We start from the raw sequence: 12,618 nt of genomic DNA on the forward strand, positions 1-12,618 counted from the left end.
TAGTTGTGAGGAAAACAGGAGGAAGAAGGAGTATTAGGTACTTTTGCTACCTTGAGTTACTAATAAAGTAATAAAGATGAGATAAAAATTTAACAAACAAATAAAATACATAAAGTCACAAATGGCAACCCCATGACTGCAGGCAAATGAATAGCCAGAACTATGAGAACCAGTCAGAAGTACAATTCTTTCAGCCTTCCCCCCTTGAGTTTGAACAGTTGCTGATCAAGTGTTTATTAAATGAAGACCACTTGTACTAGAGACTGCGGGAGAAAAATGCTTGTAAAAATATGAAACTTGTTCCCTATCAAACGTTCAAATTTGCTCAAATGGGAAAATATACAAATTCTTGTGTTCATTATTTTCAAAGATTTATTCATCAATTTATTATAAAACATTAAATCATAAAATAAACCTTACCTGATTTGCAGGTGTTAAAGAGCAATTGTCTTTTATATCAGATAAATTAAATACCCAGGCTAAAGATACATTCCTTTTAGCAAGCATTGGCTCTTGCAAGAGGGGCTTGTCCATATCAGTAGGTATATCTGTTGATTCTTTAAGAGTGACCTTTTGACTGAAATATGTATTCAGGATAACTGGAATATTTTCATTCTGCAGAAAGAGTTTTTGCCTGAAACAATAGATACATTTTGTTAGCTTTCAAATTATTTTGAATGATGATCTATTTCAGTTTTATGTATTAATTGCTTTCCTGCACTTAAACACAATGAATGAAAATTATTTGTTTTAACGATATGAAGGTATTAAAATATTTTTTTAATTTAATTAATTAGTTTAACAAAATAATTAGTAATGAGCTCAGTTTTAGCTATGCAAAGACATGAAATATTGACCAAATGACACCATGTAAAAGAGAACTGCAGTTCAACATATTTCAAATTTGAAATTTGAAGATTTACTTGCGTCTTTAAAAAAGCACTTAAAATCATAAAGTTAGCACAAATGCTAAGAGTAATTACAGAGGTTTTATTTGTACTTTATTTATTTTTAAAAAAAATACAATTCCATATATACAAAAAGAATGCACACAAATAATTTTAATGACATTTGTGAATAAACGCGGAATGTTGACGCCAACTATAAGCAATTTGAATTAAGAAAATTAGACTAGAGTGGTTACTAGGACTTCTAAAACTAGAACGACACAATTTTTTCCTATGTTTAATATTCTATATTTAAACTTTTCGCATAGCATAGCATAGCATAGCATAGCATAGCATAGCATAGCATAGCATAGCATAGCATAGCATAGCATAGCATAGAATTCTTTATTGACCAAGTGTGATTGGACACACAAGGTGCATATGCTCCCTGTGTACATAAAAAGAAAAAAATACATTCATCAAGAATCATAAGCTACAACACTTAGTGTTAGTCATAGGTTAATAATAAGCAATCATACCAGGAAACAAACAAAACAATATAAATCGTAAAGATACAAGCAACATGGTTATAATCATAAGTGGGAAGAGATAGGTAATAGGAAGGATGAGAAGAATAATAGTAATGCAGTCTTAGTAAATAGTTTGACAGTGTTGTGGGAATTAGTTGTTTAGCAGAGTGATGGTTACTATTCGATACTATAAATATATACATATAACCTCTACCTCTATTCAAGGCCCCAGCTCAACAGCTGCATAAACAAATAGAGACAGAACCATTTGGAATGGTAAAAACAACAAAATGAGAACATACCGTATATAGCAAAGTAAGTGTGTGACGGTCAAATCTTAAAATCAGCAAGATGTATAATTTAAGTGAGTCCACTTTATTACTCATATACAACCATTAGTGAAAATTAAATAAAAAATGATGAGAAACAAAACATTCTGGCATCTGTTATCAGAGAATCGTGGGTTTTTTGCTACTGTCAGAGAGTTGCATTTTTTCAAACTGGCACATTAAGAGGCCACTGCCTTTTCTCCCAAAAGAAGTACAATACTGAAAAATGGAAACAATATAGCACATGAATAGATTCTATCATTAAATTCTCGACTTACAACAGTTTCTTTAGTGACCATTCAAAGTTACAACAGCACTGAAAAATGTGACTTATGACCGTTTTCAGTTAAGACTTTTGCAGCAGTCCCATTTATTTATTGTTTTATTGGTTCGATTTATATGCCGCCCTTCTCCGGAGACTCAGGGCGGCTTACAATGTGTTAAGCAATAGCCTTCATATTTTTGTATATACCTGCTTAGTTGGGCTTTCAACCTCCTTAAGCGGTGTTCAAAGTCAGCTTATTGCCCCCACAATCCGGGTCCTCATTTTACCTACCTCGGAAGAATGGAAGGTTGAGTCAACCTTAAGCCTGGTGAGATTTGAACTCGCAGTAATTGCAGGCAGCTGGCAGCTAAGTGCTACTTAACAGCACTTTAGTCCACTGCACCACCAAGGCCCATGATCATGAGATCAAAATTCGGATGCTTGGCAACTGGTTCATATTTATGACGGTTGCTGTTTCCCAGGATCACAATCTTTTTGTGATCTTCTGACAAGTAAAGTCAATGGGGAAGCCAGATGCACTTAACAATTGGATTACTAATGTATCAACTGCAGTGATTCACTTAACAACTGTGGCAACAAAGGTTGTAAAATGGGGCAAAACTCATTTAACAAATGTTTCACTTAACAACAGAACTTTTGAGCTCAATTGTAATCATAAGTATTTGTAATTGTATTCTTACAATTACATTTATTATTATATACCAAGACACTGTCCAGGATTCTTTAGAACATAAAAACAAGTTTTCAGAAATAAGTATCAGTTGCTGTGTATGGTAGCATCACTTTTTTTAAAAAAAGATTTATTTTTACAAAAACATTAAGAACACTTTTAAAATCCAGCCTCTACCTTTATATCTATTTTTCACAAGATCAGTTAAAATTGATTAATTTACCATTTAATCTACCATTTTCTTAAATTATGTGGGTTACACTCCATATCCTAAAATTAGAGCATAACGGGCAGAAGGCAGATATCATCCAAATATATGAAGGCCTCTAGATTTTTACAGTAACAAAAGCATTGATTTTCCTAGAAAATAATTTCCCTCAAAGCATTAAGAGCTGTCTGCATATTCTGGATTTAAAGTGCCTTGACTGATGTAATAGAGTTAGAGAACAACAGAGTTGGAAGGGACCTTGGAGGTCTTCTAGTCCAACCCCCTGTTCAGGCAGGAAACCTTATAACCTTTCAGACAAATCGCTGTCCAATTTCTTCTTAAAAACCTCCAGTGATGGAATACTGACAACTTCTGAAGGCACATTGTTCCACTGATTAATTGTTCTAACTGTCAGGAAATTTCTCCTTAGTTCTAAGTTGGTTCTCTCCTTGATTAGTTTCATCCATTACTTCTTGTTCTGCCTTCAGGTGCTTTGGAGAATAGGTTGACCCCACCCATTTTCCTTGTGGCAGCCCCAAAAATACTGGAAAACTGATATCATGTCACCCCTAGTCTTCTTTTCATTAAACTAGACATACCCAATTTCTGCATTCGTTCTTCATATATATAAGAGTTTTTCAATTCTGTGATTTATCTAATTATATAAAATAATGTAGAATAACATACCTGTAAATTTTAAAAAGCCAATAAAATAAATCAGTTGTGATTTGGGGAGAAGTTTTGAATAAAATAGTTATTCATTTAAATGGATTCAGGAAGATAAACAATTAAGCTGAGATTATTCTGAAGTCTTGGTGAATTCCATAATATAAAAAGTAAAGAGGAAACTCTGTAAATGTCCTTACATAACCCCACAGTCTTGAATAATGCCCCTTTTATTCAAAGCATCATGATCACTGCCTGCTTCATAGCACAAAAAAATTATAATGAATTGTAATATTGAAAAGTTGAAACCTCTGTTCAATTTTATAAAGTTGAATATATATTTCAGATAATTCAACAATACTTATTTTTAAAAAGAAATCAAGAAAAGAAAAAAGGGAGGGTAACGTTACTTCCCAACTATAAGTTGCTCTGTCAATCTTTTACAAAGACAATATTTCATGGGCAACTTTAATCACTACACTACAAAACTATTAGCAGCTCAAAATAAAAATATGATGATGATATGATAAATATGATATAATATAATAGGATAATAAAAATATTGGAAAGTTTAATTTTTCAGAGATTTATGATTTATGTATAAGTCATATGTTATTTATTCAGGAAATGTAGCTAAATGTATCATAACTAGATACATACATGGCAAGAAAATATGTAGTATATAGGTAGCTTTCGATCACCCCCTCTCACCCCCCACCCCGTGCTGAAGGTTCTGAAGAACTTCCTCTCTGTACAGATAGTCCTTGGGTTATGACAGAAATTGGGACTGTATAACTGGTGGCCAAAGTCAAAACCATCCGAATCATCAATTCAACCATCCTATAGGCTCTGTAACATATTCCACAACCCATGTCCTATGGCATAACCAGGTCTTCAAAGCTGTATGAGGGGCCACCAGAGTTGGAACTCTGTGCCAGATCTATCCACTGTGCCAGATGTTTGACAACCACTATTTAAATTACTGATGTTCATATAAGTATTCACAAAGCTCTGCCCAGTAGCAATTAGTTATAGTGGCCCACATAAATGGAGAAAACACACAATCCAGCAGAAATCATACTGCTTCTGCAAAGAAAATGTAAACAGTCTTTGTATATATTGTTATCTGACAATTATTTTCTTCTACTTTTCCAATTTTTCTCTGCCTATAGAGAATTCATCATAGCCTGAAGTGAACACTTGTTCACACCAACCTACTCCCCCCATATCAGGAGCCAGATTTATATTGGGAAAGAGGGATCATCTGCAATTTGTGATTGAAAAATTGTACATGCTGACATTATTCTTGTGATTGCTGTTGTATCTTGTTGAGTTTTGGAGGGTTTAATGTATGTTTTTAATACAAGATTTAATTTAGTATGTCAAACAAACTTTAGGAAGAACAGTTGAAATTAAGGGAACATCGTATGATGAACTAAGAGCCATATTCTTGCATAAAATATAAATGAACTGATTCATCTTTGGGGGATTTCCCTTTTCTCTTACCTAATCTCTTCCAGGATACCGTGCTCACAAGGAATTCTTTTCATTTAGCCAGTTACAATACGCCAAAGAAGGCAAGTTGCCAAATAGCAAACACAATGAGTACATGAGCATTTAAGAAAATACACAAAAAAAGCATTCAATTTCATGTGAGAGGAACACTTTTCATTGCAACTGTAATTTGAAACCTGCTTTATAAAAGAATGTTTTAAAACAGAAATATTGTTCTTTACCAGCAAATCTACTAATTATTGAGGAGCCAAGGCCAACCTGTCAACAAAATACAAACATTTATCTCACAATAAATGGGTGCAGCAAACCTACAAAATATGAGAAGTAAGAAATGAGGCAAGTGAAAATCATTACTAAAGAAGGCTACATTAATAAAATCAAGTACTGGAAGTAGAGAAGAAGACTAGAATCAAGACAAGTCTTAGTCTAAATAGATGAAAACAAAGTGGTTAGGATTCCACTCTTTATCCAAAAATTAAAAGGTAGTATAAAAATCAATAGTTTTGCTGAATTACATTTAAAAGGAAATATTTAATGCATTTGTTAAACTACTTCCTTTTTCTTCTACAACCACACAAGGCCTTTCACATTAATTTAAATATTTATAAAATAAGAATAAAGTCATCTCTCCTCCATAGGGAATACATTTAATAACCTGGAAACAATACATGACAAAACCTTTTCAAGTATTGCAGATAAATGAATTTCTGGCAGCAACAAGGGAATCTTTAATGATATAAGCTTTAGGTCAATAATATTAAGCAATATATACCCCATATTAGCCACATTAGCCATTTTTTAATTAAGCTAAAATATGCATAATTGAAATAAGCTTCAATTACGCATAAGCTTCTTCCATACATATTAATATTCTCCCATTCCCCTAACTTATTTTCAGACCAGGAATTCTTTTCATAAACACCTTATCAAACCTGTTATTTTGGGGGGTGGAGGTTGTAGTACATACAGTAAAAAGTTCTAAAAACAAAAGCCCAGAGGAAAAGTACATCTTGGATTCAATCTAAATGACATATCTCTATGAGGGATTCCTGTTCTGAGATTTTAAGAGTTTCATTTCAGTTTCTTGAACCTAAATTTCCTTGAAAAATTTCCCCCGTCTCCTGAAATATATCAAGAAATATCTCAGGGCAAAGAATCCAAAATCCCATAAGGATAAAATATGGGAGTATGAATCAGACCTAAATAGAAGAAGAATTTGAAAGGATGTCTAGAAAAAATAAGTAAGATGATGTAATTTTGCCTTAAAATATGATAATCTGAATGAGCCTCAAGTGGAACATTCAGACTAAAGACCTGGGGAAAGTCTATATTGGAAAGCCTTTCTGTCTAGAACTTGAGGTATGGAAGAATCTCTCCCAACATTTCTTAGTTTGTTACTTCTCTGGACTGTAGTACCTTGACTAAAAGAAGAAAACAAAGCAACGCAGACGTCTTCTGGATTTTATTATTGTTGGTTGCACAGCAGGATTTTTAAACTGGATTTCACATATTGTTCACTTGTTTAAGTGAACAAGACCTTCTAAGGATCTGGGATAGGCAGATATTTAACAATATTAAAAATATCATCATAGGATGTGAGCTATTCAACGTAAAGCTGCCTTTTGCATTTGCAACTGGTGATAAATTTATCAACACTGATGCTGTTCAGTTGATACTCCAGATGTTTTGGAATTGTTTTCAAGGCACCCATTACAATTGGTACAACCTTTGCTTACTTTTGTCACAGTTGTTCTACTTCTATTTGCAGGTTTTGTGATGTTCTCCAGGTATTTTGTTTGTTTGTTTGACTGTGTTGTTTCCAGATATTGCAATATCTATTATCCAGACTTTTTTGTCTTAACAACTGTTAAGTTTAGGGTTTGTGCAGCAGATACTTGTCTATATGAATTATATAATCCGAGAGCACTTTAGCTCTTTCTGCTCTTCTTATTAAGGTCTTTAAGTTCTGCTTGAGTCCAGTCTACTATTCCACCTATGTATCTATAATGACTGGAAATGCCTAGGTAATAACTGCCTTGATGGTAATTCCTCCACTGAGTTTGGTCTGCAAGATCTTCACTTTCATGATGTATTCACTTTCTAGTCTTCTTCTTTACTTCAGTGTGCTTTATGCTGTCATCTTGAAGGATGCCCAAGTATCTGTAGTGATCGTCTTCATCCAGACTTTTGAAGTTATTTCCATGGAGTTTATTTCCTTCAGTTTTCAAAATTTTTCCTTTGATGACAGTGAGGGTGGCACATTTGTCTACCTAAAGTAACCCCCGCAACCCTGCAGAATTTTAAAAAGACATTTAAGACTGGGATCTTAGCCCAGTGCTTCTATCCGGTGGGATACAATACAGTTTTATTCCAATCACCATTTAATTGTTATATGTTATTTTAGTGATGTGTTCCATGTGCCTCTGGCATATAGCCATGCTGGCCACATGATCACAGAAATTGTCTTCAGATAAGAAACATAGATAAGCTCTATGCCCTAGAATCAGACATGGCTGACAGGGAAACCTTTACTTTTTACTGTTTTTTTCTTTTGTATTTTTATCTAACAGCTGCGTATGTTACCTAGTCACAATGTTTGAGTTGGGCAGTCATAAAAATGTTATAAATAAATAAATGAAACTCTTTATCAGGAAAAAACATGAACTATACTTATTAAAGTTTAAATCACAAGAAGAAAAATGTCATTGTCTTTTTTGTCGACCAAAAAATAGACTTCCAAGCCCATATAAGCTATCCTGCTGAAATTGATCAACAATGGATGCTATGCAACTATCACAGTTCAAAGAAAACTGTTAAATGAAATTTCAACTTTCTATCATTAAGTATTTTCTCATGATCAAAAATAATGTGCTTGAAAGTGGGAACATCTGGAAGAAATACATGCTTGTTAACCTTTTAAAAACATTAAAAGGTTTTAGCATGCATTTAAATATGAAATAATCCCTATTTCATAAGAATTGTACTATTTGATGTAAAACATGCAACAAAAGGCAGTGGTTGAAAAGTTATATAGATAAAAGGATGGAACTTGCTTGGGAATAAATTCAAGGATTAAATTAAAGGAATCAAATTCATGCAATGGTTCAATATGGAATGTTTAACCAAATTCCTTAACCTGAACATATTTCCGTTTGTGGAACACAAAAAATAGGGGACATAGCACATATTGCATATTGTTTGAATGCAAACTGTGTAGTAAAAACAAAACAATGTCTTGATCCATACATTAGACAATAGCCAATTGGTATTCACTCATTAGAACAATAGATTTTACATGTGAACAGAATCCAAATATGACACATTGTATGGACTTTTACTTGAATAAAACAGAACAAATGAGAATTGTATATGTAGAGTTGACTGGAATACATTGGAGGAGTGATACAGAAATACTATTTCTATTTTCTTTTAATTTGTTCTTCTATTCTTTTTATATGGTCTTATTTTTGTATTTTGACATAGTTTGTATTTTGACATAGTTTGTATTTTGACATAGCTTATATTTTATATTTTGACATAGCTTCATGGCTAATCAATAAAATATATTTTTTTATTTTATTTATTTATTTATTTATCAAGAACGTATTAGGCAATAGTATAGTTTATTGAATAGCCCGAAGGCCTTTTCAAACAAAACAGAAAAGAAAAAGGGAAAAAGATAAAACAGTTACAAAAATAGCAATCTAAAAATATATGATAGATGACATTAAAATTTTACAATATCAAATTTCAATAGCTACGTTGCCAAGACTAGATAGTATTAGGCAATAAGTATAAACATGGATTGGATACATAAAATAGATACAAATAGAGGAAACATTAAGACAGGAACAATAGACATGCTGGTGGTCTTATGCACGCCCCTTACAGACCTCTTAGGAATGGGATGAGGTCAACAGTAGACAGTCTTAAGTTAAAATTTTGGGGTTTTGGGGATGGAACCAGAGTCAGGTAGTACATTCCAGGCATTGACTACTCTGTCACTGATGTCATATTTTCTGTAATCGAGTTTGGAGCGGTTCACTTTAAGTTTGTATCTATTGTGTGCTCATGTATTGTTGTGGTTGAAGCTGAAGTAGTCATTGACAGGTAGGACATTGTAGCAGATAATTTTATGAGCTACGCTAGGTCATACCGAAGACGTCGTAGTTCTAAGTTTTCTAAGCCCAGAATTTCAAGTCTGGTGGCATAAGGTGTTGCGAGCAGGAGTGGAAGACTCTTTTTGCGAAATATTTCTGGACAAGTTCAATTGTATTAATGTCCAATATGTAGTGCGGATTCCAGACAGATGAGCTGTATTTGAGAATTGGTCTAGCAAATGTTTTGTATGCTCTGATTATTAGTGTGATATTACCAGAGAAGAAGCTATGCAAGATTAGGTTTACAACTTTTAATGCCTTTTTCTCCTACAAATAATAGGATTGAAGGGGGGAAACAACTGGATACAGATAATCCTTTAAAATATTATTAGAAAGGGGGAGAGCACTCATATCTTTATGGAACTGTAATGTAAGTGATGGAAAAGCACAAATGGAGGTATTCTATAGTTCGTGACTATAATATTAATTAGGAAGTCTTTGTATTTAAAGAAAATCACTGGCACAAATGAACATATTACTTGCCATGTCCACTATAGCAACTTGAGATTTTCTGCAAAACAAATGTGACACAGAGCTAAAACTTGCTAAATTTGCCAACACTAGAATGTTCCTGCTCATCCTGGTTTTTCACTTCTAAGTACAACTGGAATGTTGTACATTTCTAAACTCTGCCTCTCAGCAAAGCCTAGATTATTTTATGACTATATTGTGACTACATCAATTAAAATTCAGTTATTTGGCCTGTATTTTAAAATTCAATCTTGGATGCTCTTTAACTACAGACTGTACCCATTACAGAAAGTAGAAACATCTAAACATGATTTTTGACATTTGGTTTATTAATTTTGCTCCTCCTCCCTGAACAAATTCCAAACTCTACACCGAACACTGACAAAACAGCATGTTCTTTCTACGTTCAACATATTGCACTCTCTTGCAAAGAATGCAGCGTGCCAAAGCAGAAATCCCTTTGAACCAGAAGCTTTATATAGAAGCTAACTATATAAATACAGGCTAACTCTGTATACCTTTGAATGACTGTTATTCTTACCATTTATGTAATAACCTTATATACAATATTAAGTTTTCTGTATAGTCCTACTGAAGGAACATTTTCTCCTTTTAACAGATTCACAAATATGATCCGTTTCTACTTAGCAACTCTTCTGTGAAGTCCAAGAAACATTTTAATTTTAGAAAAAGCAAATCTGCTAAACTTAAAAAAATAAGATCAAAACTCAATAAACTGTTTTGACTAATTAAAAAATGCCAATTGTAAAATGAAGATTATAGGTCATCCCAAGGTGGGTTCTAAATTTTTTTACTACCGGTTCTGTGGATGTGGCTTGTTTTGTGGGCGTGGCTTGATGGTCATGTGACAATTATTTAGGATTTAGCGGAGGTACTGGTCTACCAGGCTTTTAACTTCTTGCAGAGCTGTACCAATCTACCCATTTATTTTTGCAGACACCGGTTTACTCATGTATTTTTGCAGGCACTGGTCTACCCATTTATTTTTGCAGGTACCTGTCTACTCATTTGTTTTCTTTTAACACTGATCAGCTGTAGGGCGGTCCTTTGAAGCCCCGCGGCAAGAGTTTAAACAGTTTTTTTTTCTCTAGCCATCAGCTGGGACTCAGGAGGCAGCAATAGATTGGGTGGGGCGCGGGGGCGGGGGGGACAGAACCAGTTCAGTGATGTCATATCGTCACTGCTACCAGCTCGGCGGAACCAGGAGGAACTGGGAGGAACCCACCACTGGGTCATCCCCATTTTTTAGTATCAGACAATTTACATCTCAAGTTTTGGATTGAATAAGAAATTCTAGTTTAAAAAATATGCCTATGGTGCTTTTCCAAAGCTTAGATAGAACACCAGAAAGTATGTCTACAATAAAAAAAAAATCCAGAAGTAAAATAACTCATTGATAGATATTATCTCAGCTCTACAGGTTAATATTTTACATTTTGTAATGTAAAACCTCATTAAGAACTAAAGAAGATAAACCTCTGGCTCCCAAGGCTCTGCATACCCACAGTCACTCCATCTCACCAGGATTCATCTGAAGCCTGCTGTCCCTCATCCAGGTCCCCATGGCGTCCAGGCACCACAAAAGGGTAACAATAGCCTCACTAGGGTCATAGGGATGGAGATGTAAAGCTGAGTATAAGTATCATATTGATGATATCTTATCCCATGGTGTCAGATAATCTCACCAGTGGTTTCATGTAGCTGTTAAAAAGGAGCCAAGAGAACACCGAGCCCTGAGATACTCTATAAAGTAGCTGCAGCAGACTGGACTTCTTGCACCCTATCAATACCAATTGAAAATAGCCGTGGAGAAAGTACAACCAGCCCAACACTGCATCGCCCAATCCCAAAGCTACTCCATGGTTGATGGTAGTGAAAGCTGCCAAGAGGTCAAGGAGAGCAAGGATGGATACACTATCTTCATTCCTAACTGGGAAGATGGGGAACTGGACAAAAATTGCCCAGTAAGGTGGGGTCTAATTATGGCTTCTTATGTAGGGGGAAGACCCTGTCCTCCTTAAAGGGCCTTCCAAAAGCCCTCTCTTGCAGTGATGCATTAATCATTGCATGCACCCATCCAGAAATCGCCATCCTGGAAGCTTTCAATAACCATAAGGGACATTATGCTTAGATTCAAACTGAGAGAGAATACGACCAATTTTATCTATCAGGTTTTGCACAAACTCCACTGCACGGCCATGGGGATGATCATCTGAGCCCTTCTTTCCATGGATGGACCGGATGACCTTAAACAAGGCTGTCAGGCAACACTCTACAAATACAATAATTGTGGAGAAAAAATGACGTTTTTCTGCTCTTACTGCCATAATGTAGGGCTTTATCGCAACTTGTGTTCAGTCACATTCATTCTTTGTTTTCCTCCAGCGGCCCTAAGAATTATTAGGCCATTGCAGCTAGCAGACCAGTTTTCAGCACATAATGAACCAGATCCAAGCGTAAAAATAATTCATTAAAATCAAATAGATTTAATTTAGCAACAATTAACTTCAGTCTAATTGATTTCAGAGGATCTAATAATCTTCAAACAATTTTTAAAAGAATATGCTTTCTGAACATTTGGTCCATTTCTTCTGTTTTTCTTTCTGCTTTGTGTTTGGATGAGAGAATATGAACAAAAAATTATATTCTGTTTCATAACAATTATAAACTATCCTATTATATAATTGTATATTATGTAGATTGATAATATTCAAGAATCCATTCTATAATTACATGTGTAATTTTAATTACATATTTTAAAAACTGTAACCAACAATCTAATAATGGAGTTCAAGCCTCTTCTTGAAAACTGAATCCCTCATAAAAGCTCAGTTTCTACTCAATAAAGCAATGTTTCTTTTCTTTCAGCAATAGT

At 34.3% G+C, this 12,618-nt stretch overlaps 1 protein-coding gene across 1 annotated transcript in view; it reads right to left on the minus strand.

Annotated features, from left to right (window-relative positions):
- The window catches only part of SPIDR (scaffold protein involved in DNA repair), a 168,534-nt gene that overhangs the window by 67,775 nt on the left and 88,141 nt on the right, over positions 1-12,618 (minus strand). Inside the window, exon 9 of the mRNA XM_070942313.1 lies at positions 421-634. Within this exon, the coding sequence (XP_070798414.1) occupies positions 421-634 (214 nt within the window). The remainder of the gene's footprint in view (positions 1-420; positions 635-12,618) is intronic.

The sequence above is a fragment of the Pituophis catenifer genome, unplaced genomic scaffold, assembly GCF_029215685.1.
Source record: "Pituophis catenifer annectens isolate HBS135680 unplaced genomic scaffold, rPitCat1.0.hap2 SCAF_3, whole genome shotgun sequence".
In the NCBI taxonomy this organism is placed as follows: Eukaryota; Metazoa; Chordata; class Lepidosauria; order Squamata; family Colubridae; genus Pituophis; species Pituophis catenifer.